Below are 18589 nucleotides of genomic sequence, written 5' to 3' on the forward strand. Positions count from 1 at the left end.
CTGTGTGTGCAAGATCGAAAGATCTCCAAGGGTTTAATGCTTCAAGCGGGGTTTCCGAAAGGTTTCCTTCCTAGCGTCACCTTTCTCCTGAGCTCTGGACCTATTGAACCTGGAGCCAGGGCCAATAAGCTTCCTCCCTGAGCGCAAGACCTCGGTTCCTTTGTCCGGTTCGCCGCAGAGAGCCTTCGGAAATGGCTTGGAACAGAGCTGGAACCAGAAGATAAGATCCATGGTAGGAGTTTTGGTAGATGGTATGGCCAACCAAATGGCCCTATCCTATCTTGAAGACGTCTTACACAAAGGAAAGCAGCTGCAGGATCAGTCTTCACATGCTCGTGGACTGCTAAGGTGGCGATCCATCGCGCAGTGCATCGTCTTTCTAACGCAACCCGGCGTAGCAAGACGTAGTCTACACACTGCTAACACTCAATGCAGGGCACATGAAGGCAAAATCCGGCGGCTCCGGACCAGAACCGCAGGACTGGACGTAAAGGTACCTGTTTGAAGTTTCCACCATTGAAAATCAGCTGAGCTTGAGTAGAGGATACCCCACAGATTCCACGAAGATGAGTGGGCTATTCAGCTGTGCAAACACGTTGGGATGGCGACTGCGTGGGTGGCCATTGTGATTCATTGCCAATAAAATCGTCAGTTTGCCGCTGTACTTCTGTATCGTTATTGCAATGAACCGCAAATCTCACATTAAGTGTTCAATAATCAATCGAATAGGAGATCAGTCCGCACGACACTTCACCAGGGCAACTCGGGTGTGTGAGAGAGAGAGCTACTATCAGCCGAAGCGTTATAATCGTCCATAAGCAGGTATGCCACTCGGACCAGCATCCCGGGACCCGTTTGCAGTCGCCATGTCTGATATTGGATAGGAAGTTGACTCGCGGGCGTGCTTTCCGGGGACCCGGGAGGCGGAGGCGGAGGCGGGGCGGGCCTGAGGTCCCATTCTCCATTGGTCTGGAGCAACCCTGACACGGGACTGAAGAACATTGCGATGGAATATTTCATACTGTAGCAGATAACTGGGGAGTAGAATGTACGAGATGAACCGAATGAGTAGAAATTTTGAACAAAGATAGCCATATCTAACAGGAAACCTCCTAAAACACTCGTCGCCCCAGCCAAAACTCCCCAGATCTCCTGTGCATTTACTCCGTATAAAATCATGATTTCATAAGACGTTGCTCCAGGGCTCACCAGCGCCGGCCATAAATCGAGTCTTCCTTTCGCGGCCGGCTGGACTGGGACTCACGTCCCCGGTTGCGTGGGTCAGACACTGATGACTCTCGAGAAATCGAAGGTGTCGGCGCAGGCTCATCACCAGCATTCAGCAGGCGCGTAGGCTGGTTGAAGTCAAGGGTGCCCTGGTTATCAGTGAATCGGGATTCTGCATCCCGACCAAAGAGAGCCATCATGTCGCGCATGGTGAGCTTGCCCGCGCCAGTCTTGCCCTCAATTGTGGCATTGGCCAGTTCGCGCTTGCGGTCTTGCAAGGCAACAATTCGCTCTTCCACGGTGCCCTTGATGACCATCTTGTAGATTTTCACGTCAATGGTCTGATTCAGGCGATGGACACGATCGATAGCTTGCTCCTCTACAAACTAATTTAAGTGTTAGCAAAACAGCACAATGAATTATTGCAGAAAGCCATGACTTACGGGATTCCAGAAAGGCTCCAAGATGACGACGCGGCTGGCAGCTGTGAGGTTAAGACCCAAGGCACCAGCACGCAGACTGCAGAGCAGCACACGAGTGCCACTGTGATTTCGGAGTTTTTCAAGACTAGCCTCGCGGTGGTTGTTTGCCATTGCACCATCGTAACGAGCGAAACCGATGTTGGCCCGTTTCAAGAAGGGCTCGATCTTGTCAAGCATAGAAGTGAAGACCGAGAAGACGATGAATTTGAAGTCGGGGGCCTCACGGTTGAGGATCCGCATGAGATGACGGATCTTGGTGGATGGCAACTCTCCATTTTCCCCTTCATCATCGTAGATGTCTTCCGCCTCAGAGTCGGTTTCGTCCTCGGAATCACTCAGAACTATAGGCGGACTCTTCCTTCTGGAAGGCGACTCTACCTCATCATCCGTTTCGTCCTCCGAGTTAAGCCACTCGCCACCTCCTTCGGCGTTTTCATCGTCCACACCACCTACTTGCCCGAGACTGGGCATCTTACGCTGGTCTTCGGGTACAACCCATTCCCCTTCTTCATCTTCGTCATCGCTGTCAAGAACGATTCGGCGATTTTTGCGAGAACGAGCGATTTGGGTCTCTGATTTACGGGCCGAGGGGGAATCCGGAACGTCAAGCGTCTTGTGGTGACCCTTCTTCGACTTCTTTTTCTTCTTTTTGTCTGTGCCCATGACGTTAATGTTCAGGTCGGCTTCACATTCGCCGCATCGGCTGCCACCAGCCTTGATCTCATCTTGACTGAGACCCGTTTGGCAAACATCGCACTTCTTTGCGACGACACTCATGGCGCCGAAAAGATCAGCGATGCTGTCAAGGTCATCCGGCTTTGGCTGTGTTGGCTGGCTGTTTGTACTCCCATTCTGCAAAAGAACGTCCTTGTCCTTGGCCAAATCGCCTTTGACCAAGTCTGGATGGTTGCAAGACTGACGCAGACGCAACAGTAGAACCAAAGCCCCAGCGTAATCCACCTTACCACCACCCATCATCTGGCCAAGGCTATTATCCGTGCGCTGTTCAAGACGCTTGTAGAAGTTCATCTCGCCTGGCATGAATTCAGCGGCAACCTTGATAACCTCGCGCTTCTTGATTTGGAATCCATTGGACGACTTCTTTGGTTTTCCGTCTGGTGCTTCTTCACCAACTTTGACCTCATCGTTGAGTCGCAGGACATCCTTCGTTCGTCGCTTCATAAATGCCTTGAGATAAACCTGCAGTCGCTGAATAGCAAGACCTCCGCGGCCATTGTTCAAAGGCCGGCTAATTTGATCTCTCCAGGCAGCTAGGTCATCATAGGGCTTGACGCGAAGGAATTTGATCAAACTCTGCAACTCATCCAGGTTGTTCTGCAACGGAGTTCCAGTCAAGCACCAGCGATACTGAGCATCCAGGGCATATGCTGACTGTGTGGCCTTGGCGTTACGATTTTTGATTGTGTGTGCTTCGTCGAGAATGATGCGATACCAGTGGACCGCGAAAATTCCGGCCTTCTTCGCCTTATCTGACGCCGATGAGTTGAACTCAGAAGTAAGGGTTCCGTAAGTGGTGATCACCACGTCGTATTTGTCCAAAGTAGTCGAAGCCTTAGCGCGTGTTGCACCATGGTAGATGCAAACACGGAGCTTATGGGATGGCTCAACTTTGTCCTTGATTTCGGATTCCCATTGTTTGATCAAGGCAAGAGGTGCAACAACCAGAGTAGAAGCAATGCAGTTTGGGGGAAGCTTTGTCGTCTTTCCCTCTTCCTCGGTGTTATCGCTGTGTTCATGGTCGGATTTGCGGTTTTTGAGCATCAGAGCAACCGCTTGCACGGTTTTCCCCAGACCCATATCATCTGCAAGGATTCCACCTTTAGGGAAAATTCCTTTGGTAGTCTTTCGGCCAGTCTCTTTGTCACACATCCATCTCACACCCTCGATTTGATGTGGTAGTAGGGTGACTTTCAAACCTTCGACAACACCATCATCATCGTCCTCCTCCTCCTCCTCTTCCTCCTCTTCCTCCTCTTCCTCATCCTCATCCTCCTTCTCGTCGTCATCTAACTCCTTATCGGCCTCCTTGCCTTTGGTGGGTGTATCATTCACAGAGTCGGCATCAGTATCCTTCTGGTCATTGACCGTAACACCTTGAAGTTGAGCAGCAAGATCGTCAAGATCATCGATTGCTTCTTCCTTCTTCTTGTCTACGACAATTTCATCCTTCTGCTTCTTCTGTGATGTCTTCTTAGACTGCTTCCTTTTTGCGCCCTTCTTCTTGGTTTTGCGTTTCGGCTCGGTTTTTTCCTCCTCGTCTTCGAAAGCGCCTTCAAGCAAAGCTTTGATGTTCTCATGTGCCATAGCCGTATCGACATAGCCGTTCATGTCCATAGCTCCGAATCTTGGAGCTTGACCCGGTGCCCTCGGAGGCGGAGCAGTATCATCCATCGTGAGATCGATGAATTGTTGGAGGTTCTTGGACGCGTTTGATATCTTTGGCGGAAGAGGCTTAGACTGATAAATAGGTCTAGGCGCTCGAGGAGTTGTCCAAGTGACATTTTCAGGGCGTTTGATGCTCACTGCGCCATGCTGAAAGCCCCCACGGGGGTTATTGTAGGCCGACGGCGCCACCGGTTTGAACGGATCCCATGGCTCGCTTCGTTTCACTGACGGTGTAGCAGCACTCGCAGTACCCGATGGGCGATAAACTTGAGGCGCACCACTCTGCGGACCATCTTGGCGTGACTGGGGTGGAGCGGCGGGTCGATGGTGTTCGGCGCGAGATTGATTCGGTTTCGGAATGTTGAAAAGGTGGTTTGATCTGTTCTGCTGCGGGCCGATCGGCGAGGGTCTCCCAAATTCCGGTCCTTGGATATGTGCGGGGCGTGGCTGCGCGCTTGGTTTGACCGCCGGAGTGAGGGGCTCCGTTGGCGCGGTGCTTTCTCTGGCCATGTTGGATAAACAAGCGGTGTGTTTTGGAAGCAGGGAGGGTTCTCGTCAGATGGGTGATGGGTTTCTACAGAACGATGGAGGTCGTTGAGTTTACTGAGTACTAGAATCGCAAATGGTCAAGGCTCAGTACATCAACTCGGCGTAAAGACGGAATATGGTCAGAGCACTGGAATGCAAGGTCAGTCTTTGTCTTTTGTGTGCAGGAATCCTCGAGCTTCGCTGAGACTTGGGTCGCAGAGTATGGTGACAGAGTCCCAAACGAAAGTACTCCGAATATGCAGCAAAATAAACAATTCAGGAGTACCGACCTAGATCATAGCAGGTTTGATCCGAGTTGTGTTGTCGGTGGTGGGGGTTTGCAAACATCAAAGTCGAAGGTCGTTATCGATATCGGTTTTGTTTGGGGGGGGCCCCTAGCAACCAGTGATGCCTCAGGCAAAAGCCACAACGCGTGGCCTCCCTCCCACATCTCGGAACCTCGATACATGTCGGTTGTGCTGTGCTCACTCAACCCAGCGATCTCACACAACCGCTTCGTGGTAACCCCCGCATGCTCACCTGTGTGCTGATCTGCATACTCTGTTCTCGGGGTTTGTGATGCTAATTCTGGGGTCTGTACCGGGGACAGGGGCAAGCTTTGGGATGATTCTCCCTATCCTCCTTTGTGAGATCTGCCTCGGTGTATTATATAGCTGGCAAGCTTTGCATACCTGACACAAGGACGAGGAATCGGCACTGTCTTGATCGACCGTATTAGCCCTGGGCACGAGACACCGAGGAAAACGATCCTGTACAAAGTGAATACCCGCTGGGATTCCCCACGACCATTATCTCCCATGATGATGTATTCGAAAGCGAGGGCGTTCTTAAACTTGGAGGAGAAATGGATCCAGCAAGACAGGATCCCGAGATATGCCGTCTACCAGGATCAAAGTCAGGTATGCGAAGCGTGCCAGCTAGCAAATCCACCGAGGCAGATCTCGGGAATCTCACAATACCCTCTTGCTGGGTCCAGTTCTTCTTGAACTTTAAGAACGCCCTGGCATTCGAATACATCAGCCATTGGAGATGACATTTTGTGGAACCCTAGGGAGTATTTCACTTTTGTACAGGATCATGCTCTTCGGTGTCTCGTCCCCTACACGGACTGGACCTGGGAGGCCGACGATTCAAACGCCGACCAGTTCCTTGGTCTAACGAACAGTCCAGTTCATGACGGATTAAATATAGACATACCGACGGTGGACAGAGCAATCATGGTACGTCACCTACTTTCTACGTCTTCCCCCACACATTAGAACCTCGAGGCTGGACCGAGATAAGTTCCTTCTCAGTGAGAATGGCCTTAACACGCACGGCCCAGATGTTGTAGTTTTCCGAACCCTTGCGGGCTCATAACCTCTACTTCCACAACTGAATCCAACAAGCGAAGACACAAAAATGTCATCATCTGTCGAAAAGGTCTCAGTCCCGAAGCTCAAGGGTTCGGAAAACTACAACATCTGGGCCGTGCGTGTTAAGGCCATTCTCACTGAGAAGGAACTTATCTCGGTCTTCCCCCACACGTCTCCGTCATTCCCACCTCAACTCTAACTCTATCTACCCAAGATAAGATCAGCATGCCTTTATGTGTAGACGATCTGATTAGAAACACTCCTTTCACGAATATAAATTTCACCCAAAAGTTACTTGTTCAAATCAAGATCTCTCCCACGAATCGCTCAACTATGCCAAAAAAAACTCCATACCTAGCGCCAATCTTATCCATGTCAGTTGCTCTAAGATTCAAACCTCGCCAATAACCCCCTTCAAAATCTCAGGAACAATGACGCCAGCGTCTCCCTGGAAGAACCAGTCACCCTTATGAAGCTCGCCGGGTGAATCCTTGAGATCTATATTGACCACTGCGATGCGAGCACCCTTCGAACGGGTTTCATGAATATATCCCGCAGCCGGCCATACTCGTGCACTAGTTCCAATCACCAGGCACAGGTCAATCGGACCTTCCGCAATCCAGTTATCGACGTAGGCAAGCGTCTCTTCCGGTAGCGGTTCTCCGAACCACACGACGCCTGGCCGCAGCAGGCCATCCTTGCATTTGGGGCACTGTGGCAGATCCTTTCTATCCAGTTCGGCGATGGGATTGCTGGCATCTGAGATGTCAACCTCGTTTGCGGTGCCGCTTAGCGCTTCACCTAGCGCTTTCGATGCTGCCTCGCCGGTCTTGTCGGATTCGGATGGATGAAGGCCTGATAGCTTTTTCGGGATTTCAAGGGCGGGCACGATTGGGTCTGTAAAGTTGGACTCGCTGTAGTCACAATAGAAATCCGTGCATTTGACGTTGAATAGAGTGCCATGGAGCAGATGGAGCTGCTTTGAGGGGTGGTTTGCTCGCTGGGATAGACCTAGGTGAAGCGCAATCTTATCAGTATGCAATAATACCAACACAAGGGACTGGTCATTCATACCGTCGACATTTTGAGATAATGTGATAAAGTCTTCATTCCTTCGAGATAGCTCCGCTAACGCAAGGTGTGCTTTGTTGGGATTGGCCTGTAAGGCCATGTGTCGTCGGTAGCTGTAGAACTGCCATACAAGGCCCGGATTCTCGTCGAAGGCCTCCGGAGTTGCGAGGGAGGTAGCATCGTGTGAACGCCATATTCCGCCAGCGCCACGGAACGTGGGTAGACCTGATGATGCTGATATTCCAGCTCCGAGAACAGCGACGATACGCTTGCAGCCTTTCAAGTACTCAGTGAAAGACTGAAGATCGGCAGCCGGAACAATGCCCTTTGCGACTGAAGCCATCGCGTTTGAGTGAGAATCGTTAAGAATCGAGATGGAGGTAAGCTAATCGGAGGGAAGCTCGGGCTTTCAAGGTTCAGCCGCAGTGGAGATGCGGGGAATTTCGATCCCTTTCGCGCCTAATCTGTAAGGCGTCAAGCTCTACATCCGAGACTGATCTATCACAAAGGGACTGCGAAATGAAAGCATCAAGTAGGATAACATGTTCATTGCCACCAGTCATAAACAATTGATATAAGAAAGTATCGTCTGGTGTCTGACTACTTTATGCTTCGAACTTAGGTAGTATATCTCCAGGAAGATTGACAAACCTAATATAACTATGAACCTAGGACGGAAGGATGTAAACCACGAGGCACCACGAGACTGTAAGTAAAGACAGGTGGCCATGGGACATTTATTGAAGTATCATGGAAAGAGGCCGGACTATGGAAGTACATACCACTACGCCCGATCAATGAATTCCTAGGTGCATCTCACAAAAGCAATGTAAGAACTCCTCAAATCCCTAAAGACAAAGGATGTTGACTAGCCTTTGCTGAATTGGACTGTCAATGGTCAATGGTCATTCGTATGTAGACATCCGTCCATATAAAACGTCTAGCGATATGATTGTTCCATTGAGGTAGAGCTTCTGCTAAATCATGAGAAATCACCATACAAGCAGTCATACGAAGTCAAACACCTCCAAGATATCCAACACAATGGCATGTCAGATCGCAACATCACCACCGAGTTCACCACATGAGAAAGGCTGAAAGCCATAATCCTTTCTCGCTTTACGAAACCTACGTACTTACATTAGAACCTATGGAAGGCTACAAAACTTAGTGAAACAGAGGTATATTACCTCCTAGGTATCTCCTGATCAGAAAAGTGAGGTAAATTCAGAACTGACGACCGAGAACGCTACCTCACGGGGTTGGTAAATCGTCATACCACGTTCTCCAGGTATCGCATGAATCATTTGTATTGATCAATGTGGATTCGTTGACGAGCCCTGTGGTTACCTATCCATTCTGGTCAGCAAACTATATGGTGAGTTTGACATAGCTCAAGACACCGACATAGCTGTTAGGGGCTGCAGAGGTTGGCAGTTCACCGGCACTCTGGTTGGGAGCAATGGGTATCATCTCCTTGCGTTCGGATTGCGACTCACAGTCACGGTCATTGCTGGCTCCATCATCCTCAGTTGATCGTTTCAAAGGATTAACATTTCTTGTATGGTCAGCCACTGTAGCTGTCCAGCCGCTAGACTGATCGGAAGATTGGGGCGCTGGAGTAGGGCCAACAGCCTCCTGCATAGCCTTCGTAATCTCCCATTCTAGCTGTAGCTCCTTTTCAATTTTAAGAATCCCCTTCGGGATCGTGAGACGACCATCCTGATAGGCATCCTGCAGTCTCATCTTGGCTTTGGCATCGTTTCCAGTAGGGGCCAGTCCATAGTGAAGAACCTGGGCCCTGTACCAGTGACCAGGATGGTCGGGGTTGGGGAACTTGAATCGAAGTCTGGTACAGAAAATCCTCCAGAGGACCTCCCACTCCGCCCGTGGGTGGGTGTAGTTGTCGGAGGTTGTGGCAAAGAAGGTGTCGTTGTCGAATGTGAAACAACCGTGTTTAGTCGGCTCCATCGTGTGCTCCAGTATGAAGAAGAACAAATGAGGTAGGCGGATAATAGATGGATGAGAGGCGGGTATAGGGGAGGAAGAGGAGGGGTCTTTCGGTCAATTGCTTGAATAAAGTTATATGTGTCCGGTTGACGTCGTCGCTGTCGCCGTCGCCGAGTTGCGACCCGTCCGCGACGTCGTTGGATAATGTCGTGGATATCTATACCCTTGCGACAGAGTGCTACCTAATACACCAATGGAGCACCTTCCACGGTTCTGCCTACTTCAAAAGCCATGCATCTGACAAATAAGCACCAGTTAGAGACCGTTGGACTCATCACAGGGAGCACTACATCGGACTCCAAAGCGGCGCTGGTCTTCATTCTCCAAATCCCAGGAAATCAGTCATGGCATACCGAGTCATGAAGGTTTACAGGAAGCTATATACAATCTACCAACTTGTCATTGAGGCAGCATATTGATAGAAGTCATAGGACACCGGGATATCGTCACCTAGGTAGGTCGTTATCTCGTGAAGCTATCAGGCTTACTGTTCCGTGTCTTTCTTCAGCGGACTTTGGAGGCCCCAAGGAAAAGCATGACCAGCTTAATCCCATGAACCTTATGGCCTCAATGCCGACGATGTCATGTTCAAAGATGGTAGGCAAGTAGATATGCGGCATTGGGGATTTGTTGAACATTACCTTTTAGGCTACGCTTGTGATTGTGTGTGCTACCTAGCCCATGGGCGTGGACTGACCATATCTCTGACCAGAAGTGACTGTATGTGAGAGCTTCCTCTGTACGGCAATGCATATAAAGCCTGAGTACTGCCACTACCCAGGGGCTCTACGGAAGTATTTGAAAGTAAATAGGCTACTCACTACCAGACTGTGAATTTTATGAATGATATCGCGCATTCAACCAAAGATTCACCAAAGCAGACATTGATACAGGAAGATTCTCCATTGTTTGTACCTTACACAGTAGAAGGTTGTCCCACGTTTCACGGGCGACGGGCCGAACTTTAGTGACAAGGCCCCCACCCGAGCTGCCAACTTCAACCCCCAACTCAGACCTCAACACCACCCTAACCAACAATAACTCGCCCGGTTTAATCAGATCGCTATGAATCCATCATCACCCCCGACAAACTCCAGACAGCTCTCCGCTAGTTCAAATCCACAATCAAGCACACTCAGTCATCGCCCCAGTCCGCGCCAACCCCAAGGCTCAGACACACCGTCTCCGACCAGAGCCAATGCCCCGATACCAGATGACGACCATGGCGCTGACCTACCTATGAACATGACTGCATCAGTGATGCTGACCAATCTGCCCCGAGATGCTCATCAGGCACTGGCGGATGTCGAGAGTATCGATGCGGGGAAAGGTAAAGACCACCTTCCTAGATGAGGTTTGGGAGGAATGACTGGATCATTTTCAAGGTCGCAGAACTTCTCTAACGACAACATAGTCACCGTTCGCTTTCAACCTCTCCCATCAGCTCCAATTCTGAAAAATCGAGTGTTCAAGGTTAGCGCTTCGCAGAAGTTCGAGACGGTTGTCAAATTTCTGCGCAAGAAGCTAGATTGCAAAGAGACGGATTCGGTCTTTTGTTATGTCAATAGTGTATTTGCGCCCGGGCTTGATGAGGGTATGGGTGGACTATGGAGAGTGAGTTCTATTATGTTTCATTTATGAAAAGGTGGGATATTAACTTCGCAGTAGTGTTTCAAAACGGACGATCAATTGATTGTCGCCTACTCGATGACGCCAGCATTTGGTTGAGTACCACGAAAAGCCAGGAAACCCGACGATGATGCTATGTACAGATGATGATGATAATGATGCTCAACACGAGCTATTTCCAAAATGGCCATGAACAAATAAGGCGGAGATCACGTCTCCTGGAAGACCTCATCCACAGTCTTCTGGAACCCCGCCAGCTCCTCCTTTGAGATCGGATACGTGTATTCCCCAGAAGGAAACGCCCGACTCTTAACCTCGGCACGATACATAGAGATACCACGGGCAGCCTCACCCCATACATCCGCATACTGTTTAACAAACTTCGGAACAAATCGGCCAGGCTGGTAATTCCCAGACATGTCAACCTGGACAAGAACCTGACCTGAGCAACCATTCCCAGCACCAATGCCGATGGTTGGAATCCGCAGCTTCTCTGTTATAACCGTGGCAACCTCCGATGGCATCGCCTCAAGAACGATCATAAACGCCCCAGCCTCTTGCATCGCCAGTGCATCCTGCAGCAGCTTCACAGCGCTAGCAGCCGTTTTGCCCTGAACGCGGAAGCCGCCAAGAGCATTCTGCCGCTGAGGCGTAAGGCCCACATGGCCTACGACCGGCACGCCGGCTTGTGTAATGCGCTTGATAGTGGGCGCGAGTTCCTCTCCACCTTCGATCTTGACGCTGTGAACGCGACCTTCCTTCACCAAACGCAAAGCCGACGCGACAGCCTGTTCCGCACTCACTTCGTATGAGCCCATCGGGAGATCTCCCACCTGGTATCAGAGCAATCGTCAGTCTATGCTGTCGCATCATGGGAACCGAACAAAGCTTACAAGGAACGCCGCCTTCGCCCCGCGCGCAACACTCCGACAATGCAAGATCATCTCATCCATTACGACCTCACTTGTGTTCTCCAGCCCCAACGCTACCATCCCCAAGCTATCCCCAACCAACACCATGTCCATCCCCGACGCATCAGCCACATGCGCACTGGGGAAATCATGCGCCGTGAGCATAGTAATCGGTTCCCCCTTCTCATACAGCTTCCGAAGCGTCTGGATAGTGACCTTCTTGCGAGTCGTTGCATTCAGGTCGGGCATCGGCGCAGAATAGGAACTATGTCGAGTCTGGAAGGAATGTGGTGTCGGAGAGGTAGAAAGTATCCCAGAACAGCGAATTGTATGTGTAGGTTGCGTTCGGATAGAAGGTATCACTCTGCTCCTCAATATCGTCGACGCAATCGCTGTGCGCCGCAGCGCATGGCCCGGCGCGGCCATCGTGGTTGCGTTGTGGTGTGGACGTGGTCGCAGATACAGAAACTAAAACCAATCTTCCAACGTCCAATGGTTCTTTTCCCCAGTATGAAAAAGACAACCCCTATACAATGTACAACGCCTCAGCAACGGGCAAAGAGTAGAACAGCAACGAATGACCTCAGCGGCAAACCCGAGGTAGCTCCGCGCAGACTTCCGCAAATAGACAAGAAACGGTGTGAGTCTGAGTCAAAGCGAGATAGTGTATATATGAAGTAAACAAGTAGAACCACCTAGTGTCTTCGAGGCAGGACTTTGTATAATCAAACACCCATCCGTCCGGAACTAACGTGCTGTGTTATTCGGCGTAGATGCGGGCATCAAAAATTCTTTGAAGATCTTCGATTCTGCCTCCGGGGCCGACTGGCCGAGTACCGAGCCGTTTTGCGGGGGTTAGCTAACTCTACATCGCGTTGCTGATTATGAACATGAAGTTCTGTAATTAGTGCTTCAGATGAAATTGGAGTAGTATATGATGTTTCTTCTTAAGATAATTTTATGATTTTTATCCATCAAAGCTCCCAGTATGCTGCCAACAGAGCCTCCAGGGAAGCTCGAATGCGTCCAATCGTGGTGTACATAGCTCTCACCGCCCGGCAGTCTACGTCACCGCCTGCAGCTGAGGACGCCGAGGTGATTACCGCTTTGGGATAGGTGTGAGGATTGACATTGCAGCAGCTAGTCTAGATTTACGTTGTAGGAAAGAGTATTGGTTTGACAGCAGAAATTTCAATTAGCACAATACAAGCTGTGTAAACAGATACAAGCTGTCTAAACAGATCATCCAATCAAGTAAATGCTTGCTCGGGTAAGTGTCACGAGAATGGAACAATGAAGTCTCTACAATTAGAGGCTGTCTCGGGACTGGGGTGTGTCACATCGGAAACACGTACTCCGCCAGTGAGAATACACAACGGGATGTTGGTGAGGATGAAAGATAGCCTCGTGGGATCAAAAAGGGGATAACAATGTCATGTGGAATGGTGTGCAATGCAAGGATATGGATCCTTGACTATAGATGGGTCCATGTTGCCTTGACTTGTTCGCAACGACCGGGAAAGAAAAGAGCCAAAAGATGGCACAGCATCGACGTTGGGAGGTCAGTTGCTGTCAAGCGGTGGTTGGGGTCTGATTGCGAGGTCGAAGGCAATGGTGTAAAAGTTGATAATCAATACAAGTCGGAAGAAGTGAAGTAAAGAAAGGGTGTAAACGAGTGGACGGCCTCGATTGAGGACAGCAAGCAGACCAATTTCTAGAGGTAACCTGTCCTTGGTGCCGCAGATGCAAGAGAAAAAGGGAAAAAGAAAACGCCACCATGCATATGCGTCGATGCCGAGGGTATTGATTATGCGAGGACTGAGATCCAAATCGGGCATGACGGGCGGAAATGAAAGTTGCAACGTGGCAATGAAAAGATAAGTTGAAGATAAAAACCGACCTCAAGATGCAAAGGTAATTGGACAGAAATGAGGTCAAGGTCCAAAGAAAATCATGAAATGCTGTGCGAAGCAGCAAGTCTATTCGTCAAAGTAATTCGTAGTCGTCCTTGAGCGGGCGCTGGATTTCAAATAGCAACGCATCGAGTTCAGCCCAGTTCGTCGAGTTCGCGGCAAACCGGCGATGTTTGCGAGTCATAGTATGCTAAAGAAAGGTCAGCATGGATGGGAATACAACCCACGGATAGGGATTTAGATCATACCTCTTCAAAATCGTCAAATTTGTCCCGGCAGTTCTCGCAATACCCAGGCTTGGGATCTCTGCGTCGCTCAGGCTTCTTCTGCTGTTCCTTGTCATCCCTCTGGCGCTTCGAACCAGCAAGTTCAGACTGCTTTGCTTGCTCCCCATTGTGGCGGAGGTTGGACTTTCCGGGGGGTTGAGGTTATTCTTCATGGGGATGGCGGTAGAGCCGTCACCTTGACGTTGAGGGGCAGCCATAGACCCGGTCACGAATCCACCGGTGCCCTTCTCGAGGACTTTGCGCTGTAGGCCATGAACCTCCTTGCTGAGCCCGGCTTTTGCGCCAGGTACTGCAGCAGTAGACGAGACCATCTGTGATCGGATTGCGGATGTAACATTGGATGGTTGAACACCCGAGGCGGCTGGCTCGCATACAGTGTAGAAGGGCCCGCTACGAGGGATGTGAGGGGGGATGAAGCTTTCAGAGCTCTTTCTTTCACGTGTCTCATCCAACGATGGCTTTTCCATCACAGGTTGGATCGGGGCCGTAACATGCTGTTCTTGTGTCACCGACGGCTTATAGTCGGCGACCTCAGTTGTAGTCGTGCCTTCAGTCGCTCCTTGAACCGGCGCAACTGCTTCCGGTTTAGCATCATGCTTTCCATTCGCCGTACGGGAGGCAATCTTCTTCTCCTTCTGGGCCTGATGCAATCTGCGATCATGTTCTTTCCTGCTTGGGGGCTCGTCGATAAAGGGGCATTTTCCGAGAGGGGCGCTTCTGAACTGGGGCCAAGTTCCATCCTGGCGTTTGGCGACTCGGGGATATTCTCGAACCATGACTGGTTTGCTCTTCTCATTCATGTCGTGAACGTAGATGAAAGGCCCTTTGAACATCATCATTTCCATCGATGCAAGTGGATCACGATCAGATGGCCCATTGACAAGTTCCTGACGAAGGAGCCGCGACAAGTCTGTTTCGCCCTTGCCATGGGTGGCATGGCCACCTGCAGCCTTCGAGCGACTACCACAATCCCATGAGGCGATCTCACTGTCATTGATAGTCGTGATCATACGCTGAAGCTTTTCCAATGCCCAAATCTTCATCCCCATCTTACGAGCCCGTTGCAGAATGTCGGCATTCCTCATGAGAAAATTCAGGTGATCCCCGCGGGTGGGTTTCTTAAACAGGAGCGATGGATTGACTGTTTGCATGGTGGCATCGCCATTGCTGGCGGCGGTAGTTACTTCCGATTCTGCTGGGGCGGTTGACTCCGGGGGAATAGTTCGGGATGTAACGACGTGGGTCACCATAAGGGAAAAGAACTTCTCCTCGCGCTAGATTCAACCCAGGTTAGACATGATCAGACCAACGCCTTGATATCGAAGGGACAGAAAAGTAAGGTGCAAGGTACACTTGTGCGCTATTGAGTGGATCTTCATAACTTACAGCTCCAAGCGCGGCGACCTGACGAGAGCACCGTCGTCGAAGGTCTTCGGGAATGTTGTCAAAGTAAAAGACAAACGAAGGGAATGCCTTCCTGTAATGTTTCTGCCATTGTCGAATAGACTCCCTAGTATGTTCTGTAGGCTTTTCAGCCTTGACTTGCTTCACCACCGGCTGACGATCCTTCTCCCTGGCTGCTACGAGTTTCTTTTCAAACGCACTTGGATTGGCATTATTCGATCTCCTGGTGAAGAGTTTCGAGTCCGTGTTCGTAGTCTGGCACGTGGCGGTGCGACTTCCATATTCAACACCCTCCATCACTTGTTTCTTTGGCGGAGGTTGTCCGTATGGAATCTCCATTTGAGTAGATCGTGATCGTTTAGCTGGCAGTATGCCTGTCCTGTGTGGAGAATTGGTTGCATTCGGCACGTTTGCAAGAGGCCGGCGAGTCGCCATGTTCATGGAGTTTCGGGGCGAAGGAGGCACGAATACAGTTGCCATTGGGAAACAGCTTCCCAGGCTTTAAGACGCGTTGTAGAGTGACTATGATCCAAGGTCAAAGAGGGGCACTCAATGAAGAGCACGCGACGTGCTACACGTGTTTCCAGGAGTTCAGGAGTTTAGCGGATGCACATTGTAGCACGAAAAACCAAGGAGTAGCTGAATGAGAGAGAGACAATTCGAAGTGTTCTGTTGGGGGGGAAAGAGAAAGACGAGGTGGAGGACCTGGAAGAAGAAGAAAGAAAGAGAGAGCGTGTGGTGTGGAGACTTAGTTTGTTTTGGGCGGAGGCCCGACAACCAACAGCGCGTGAGGGAACATCAACATTGCATTCTTCAACCGCGAAGGATTCTTTCCAGGCTTCTTTCCTTCTTTCAATTCATTTTCAATTTCATTCTTTCAAATGGCTATTTTGCCAAATGCTTCTCTTCTTAACATCATAGTAAATGACCAATCGACTCCAACCCCCCCAAAACCAGCCCCCGATCAGACCAAAACGACCCTAGTCCAGCCACCACACAGTAATCCAGGCAAGGATAATCCTTGATGTGGATTGCACGGAGTACGGAGAAAGTAGGAAGAGTGTTCAGATGTTGTTATTTGATGCCTTATGCTACTATTATACATGGGAATTGAGGGTATCTTGCAGTTACTGTATGTTATATCACATCTTAACTACGCAATGCCTCGATATCCTCGACCTATTCCAGATTAGCGACCGATAAAGCTGAAGAATATTAGGATTCACATACCTCCTTGACAGCCTCAGGGGTCAACACAATTGGGTGTTCATCTCCGACACAGACACTGTCCTCGATGCGAATTCCGATCCCGCGGAAGTGGGCGGGCCATCGCTCATCGTCCGGAACATAAATACCCCTGGCATGTGTTAGTTGATTTTTCATGTTTGACTGGAAAGGGGCTGGGAACGGACGGTTCAATTGTTATACATTGGCCTGCCTTCAGGTTGTAGCCTCTGGAATAACCAGGGCAGTCATGAACGTCCAGACCAATGTAGTGGCCCAGATGATGCGGGAAAAGAGTGCTCAGTGCCTAGTCAAGGTCAGTATGGTAGCCTGATGTGTGGGATGTTCGGATGCATACATTGCCAGAGATATCAAAGCCCAGCGACTTGAGCTCATCTTTCAATCCATTCTCGGCGATGCCATGGAGTTTATCCAACGAGAGGTTGGCGGTCTCACGACACAGAGAGAGACAGCTTCGGTGCACCTTCAGCACCGCATTGTACAGGTCTCGTTGCGGGTCAGAGAACTTGCCATTGACTGGCCATGTTCTAGTGATATCGGAGATGTAGCTTCCCCATTCCTGTTGGTGTGTTAGCATATGCAACCTACAAAGCCTGAGATCGTATGGTATACTACTTACACCACCACCATCAACGAGAACCAAATCCCCATCCCTGGATTTCAACGTCAGCAGAGTCTAATAACGGTCGAGGGAGGTGCACCAACTTCAATACGTCGTCATTGCGAGTGTAGTGAATCGCCAAGGCATTCTGAATTCGTCAGTATGAGTCTAAAGTACAACCAACCGGGAGGCTTACCTGACCACCCGCGACAACCGGGACGAAGGCGTTGCCATCGCATCCATTCGCCTTGAATTGATATTCAAGGAATGAGTAGAGATCTTTCTCTTTGGTGAAATCTTGGCGCATAGACTCGGTGAAAGCTCTCCCTGCAGCTTGGCCTAGTCGACGCATCTGTACAACCTCGTTTTCACTCTTGAACACCCGCATCTCATTAAGAATATGCTTCAAGGGCTTAACCCGCCGGTTCTCAATGACCTTCTTCAGCTTTTCCGACGCGAGTGTCGGTCCATACAGATAACGGTTCAAGGATGACCTTGAGCCATCAGATGTGGGGATGTCCGAGTAAACCTCCGTAGCTCCCTGGACGATACCAGGCAGAATATCTCCAATCCGTTCGATGTTGCCTGTCTGTTCTGGATATCAGCTCACGTTCGTCTAGTGGCCCAGCTAATAGTATTCCGCACCTCGTCCGCATTGAAGACATCCACGGCAGCTTGGGTGCCAGAGCGTGCCCCGTCCCATAATTCTGCCCTGGGATCTTTTTCCCGTACATATAAATGGAAGATATGATTGTCGCCCGAGCCGTCGTTCCCGATGATTGCCAGTGCATTCGGTTCGTTGAATCCTATCCGGCGCGCAAACACTTAGCGAATGTCCGCAGCACCACCGATGAGCCGACCTAAACCAACATACCTGTCAGGTAGAAGAAGTTTGAATCCTGGCGGTATTCAGTGAAGATGCCTTGCGCACGGTATTTGACCTCCGATGCAGCCAGGACCGCAATGGCGCCTTTTGGCAGCTTATTCGCGAGTTTCGATCGACGTTGCGCATATTCAAGGGCGGTGATTCCAGGCGTAACTATAACAGATCAGATTAATCATCACGGCTAATTGATAAAGGCAGTGACTCACGTTCGCCAGGACTGAGGATGTGGGGATGCGTCTCGTGCAACGGTTGCCCGAATTTGAGTTCCGCGGCGGCCACGGAGGTAGTGTAGCTACGAGGTAGAGGGTTGCATCTAGGTAATTGGCGTAAAGAATGATTCAATGGCCTATGTGATGCGCGCAGATAAACAGCGCATTGGCGAACAAGGGACCTGCATGTCGCCATACTTCCAAAATAACGAAGGTGATAAGAGTAAACTGTAGAACAGAGTTGTTATCGCCAGGTTCATGGGCCCGCGTCGGCGGTGTGGGCCAATCACCTCGGGTGGGTTTGGCATCGGACGCCCCCGTCCTCTTCGAACCACGCCCTGTCGTATTATCCTAGCTTCGATGCATCTGGGCACAGGTCATCCAATGAACCAACAGGGTCCGCA

General features: G+C 50.3%; 7 protein-coding genes across 7 annotated transcripts; 1 reads left to right on the forward strand and 6 right to left on the reverse strand.

Annotated features, from left to right (window-relative positions):
* Positions 1-1205: 1205 nt before the first annotated feature.
* On the reverse strand, positions 1206-4625 carry N7515_005496 (putative SNF2 family helicase/ATPase; the record flags this gene model as incomplete). The annotated part of the gene is made up of 2 exons (XM_056666240.1): positions 1206-1613; positions 1671-4625. The coding sequence occupies 2 exons, from the start codon at positions 4623-4625 to the stop codon at positions 1206-1208; spliced, it is 3363 nt and encodes a 1120-aa protein (XP_056519836.1).
* Positions 4626-6410: 1785 nt separating this feature from the next.
* Positions 6411-7433, reverse strand: N7515_005497 (uncharacterized protein; the record flags this gene model as incomplete). The annotated part of the gene is made up of 1 exon (XM_056666241.1): positions 6411-7433. One exon carries the CDS (start codon positions 7431-7433, stop codon positions 6411-6413), a length of 1023 nt encoding a protein of 340 aa, XP_056519837.1.
* A 1028-nt stretch (positions 7434-8461) lies between these two features.
* On the reverse strand, positions 8462-9061 carry N7515_005498 (uncharacterized protein; the record flags this gene model as incomplete). Its single annotated transcript, XM_056666242.1, has 1 exon — positions 8462-9061. One exon carries the CDS (start codon positions 9059-9061, stop codon positions 8462-8464), a length of 600 nt encoding a protein of 199 aa, XP_056519838.1.
* A 1104-nt stretch (positions 9062-10165) lies between these two features.
* Positions 10166-10828, forward strand: N7515_005499 (ubiquitin-like protein ATG12; the record flags this gene model as incomplete). Its single annotated transcript, XM_056666243.1, has 3 exons — positions 10166-10430; positions 10515-10714; positions 10769-10828. The coding sequence occupies 3 exons, from the start codon at positions 10166-10168 to the stop codon at positions 10826-10828; spliced, it is 525 nt and encodes a 174-aa protein (XP_056519839.1).
* Positions 10829-10938: 110 nt separating this feature from the next.
* Positions 10939-11889, reverse strand: N7515_005500 (3-methyl-2-oxobutanoate hydroxymethyltransferase ECM31; the record flags this gene model as incomplete). The annotated part of the gene is made up of 2 exons (XM_056666244.1): positions 10939-11562; positions 11623-11889. 2 exons carry the CDS (start codon positions 11887-11889, stop codon positions 10939-10941), a joined length of 891 nt encoding a protein of 296 aa, XP_056519840.1.
* A 1737-nt stretch (positions 11890-13626) lies between these two features.
* On the reverse strand, positions 13627-15090 carry N7515_005501 (protein serine/threonine kinase activating protein nimO; the record flags this gene model as incomplete). Its single annotated transcript, XM_056666245.1, has 2 exons — positions 13627-13743; positions 13915-15090. 2 exons carry the CDS (start codon positions 15088-15090, stop codon positions 13627-13629), a joined length of 1293 nt encoding a protein of 430 aa, XP_056519841.1.
* A 1303-nt stretch (positions 15091-16393) lies between these two features.
* On the reverse strand, positions 16394-18381 carry N7515_005502 (aminopeptidase P family protein; the record flags this gene model as incomplete). Its single annotated transcript, XM_056666246.1, has 10 exons — positions 16394-16423; positions 16475-16601; positions 16657-16775; positions 16827-17048; positions 17109-17142; positions 17195-17238; positions 17287-17679; positions 17736-17896; positions 17965-18129; positions 18183-18381. 10 exons carry the CDS (start codon positions 18379-18381, stop codon positions 16394-16396), a joined length of 1494 nt encoding a protein of 497 aa, XP_056519842.1.
* Positions 18382-18589: the final 208 nt, after the last annotated feature.

Source organism: Penicillium bovifimosum (genome assembly GCF_028826915.1).
Source record: "Penicillium bovifimosum strain IBT 22155 chromosome Unknown utg000005l_segment0_segment0, whole genome shotgun sequence".
Lineage (NCBI taxonomy): Eukaryota > Fungi > Ascomycota > Eurotiomycetes > Eurotiales > Aspergillaceae > Penicillium > Penicillium bovifimosum.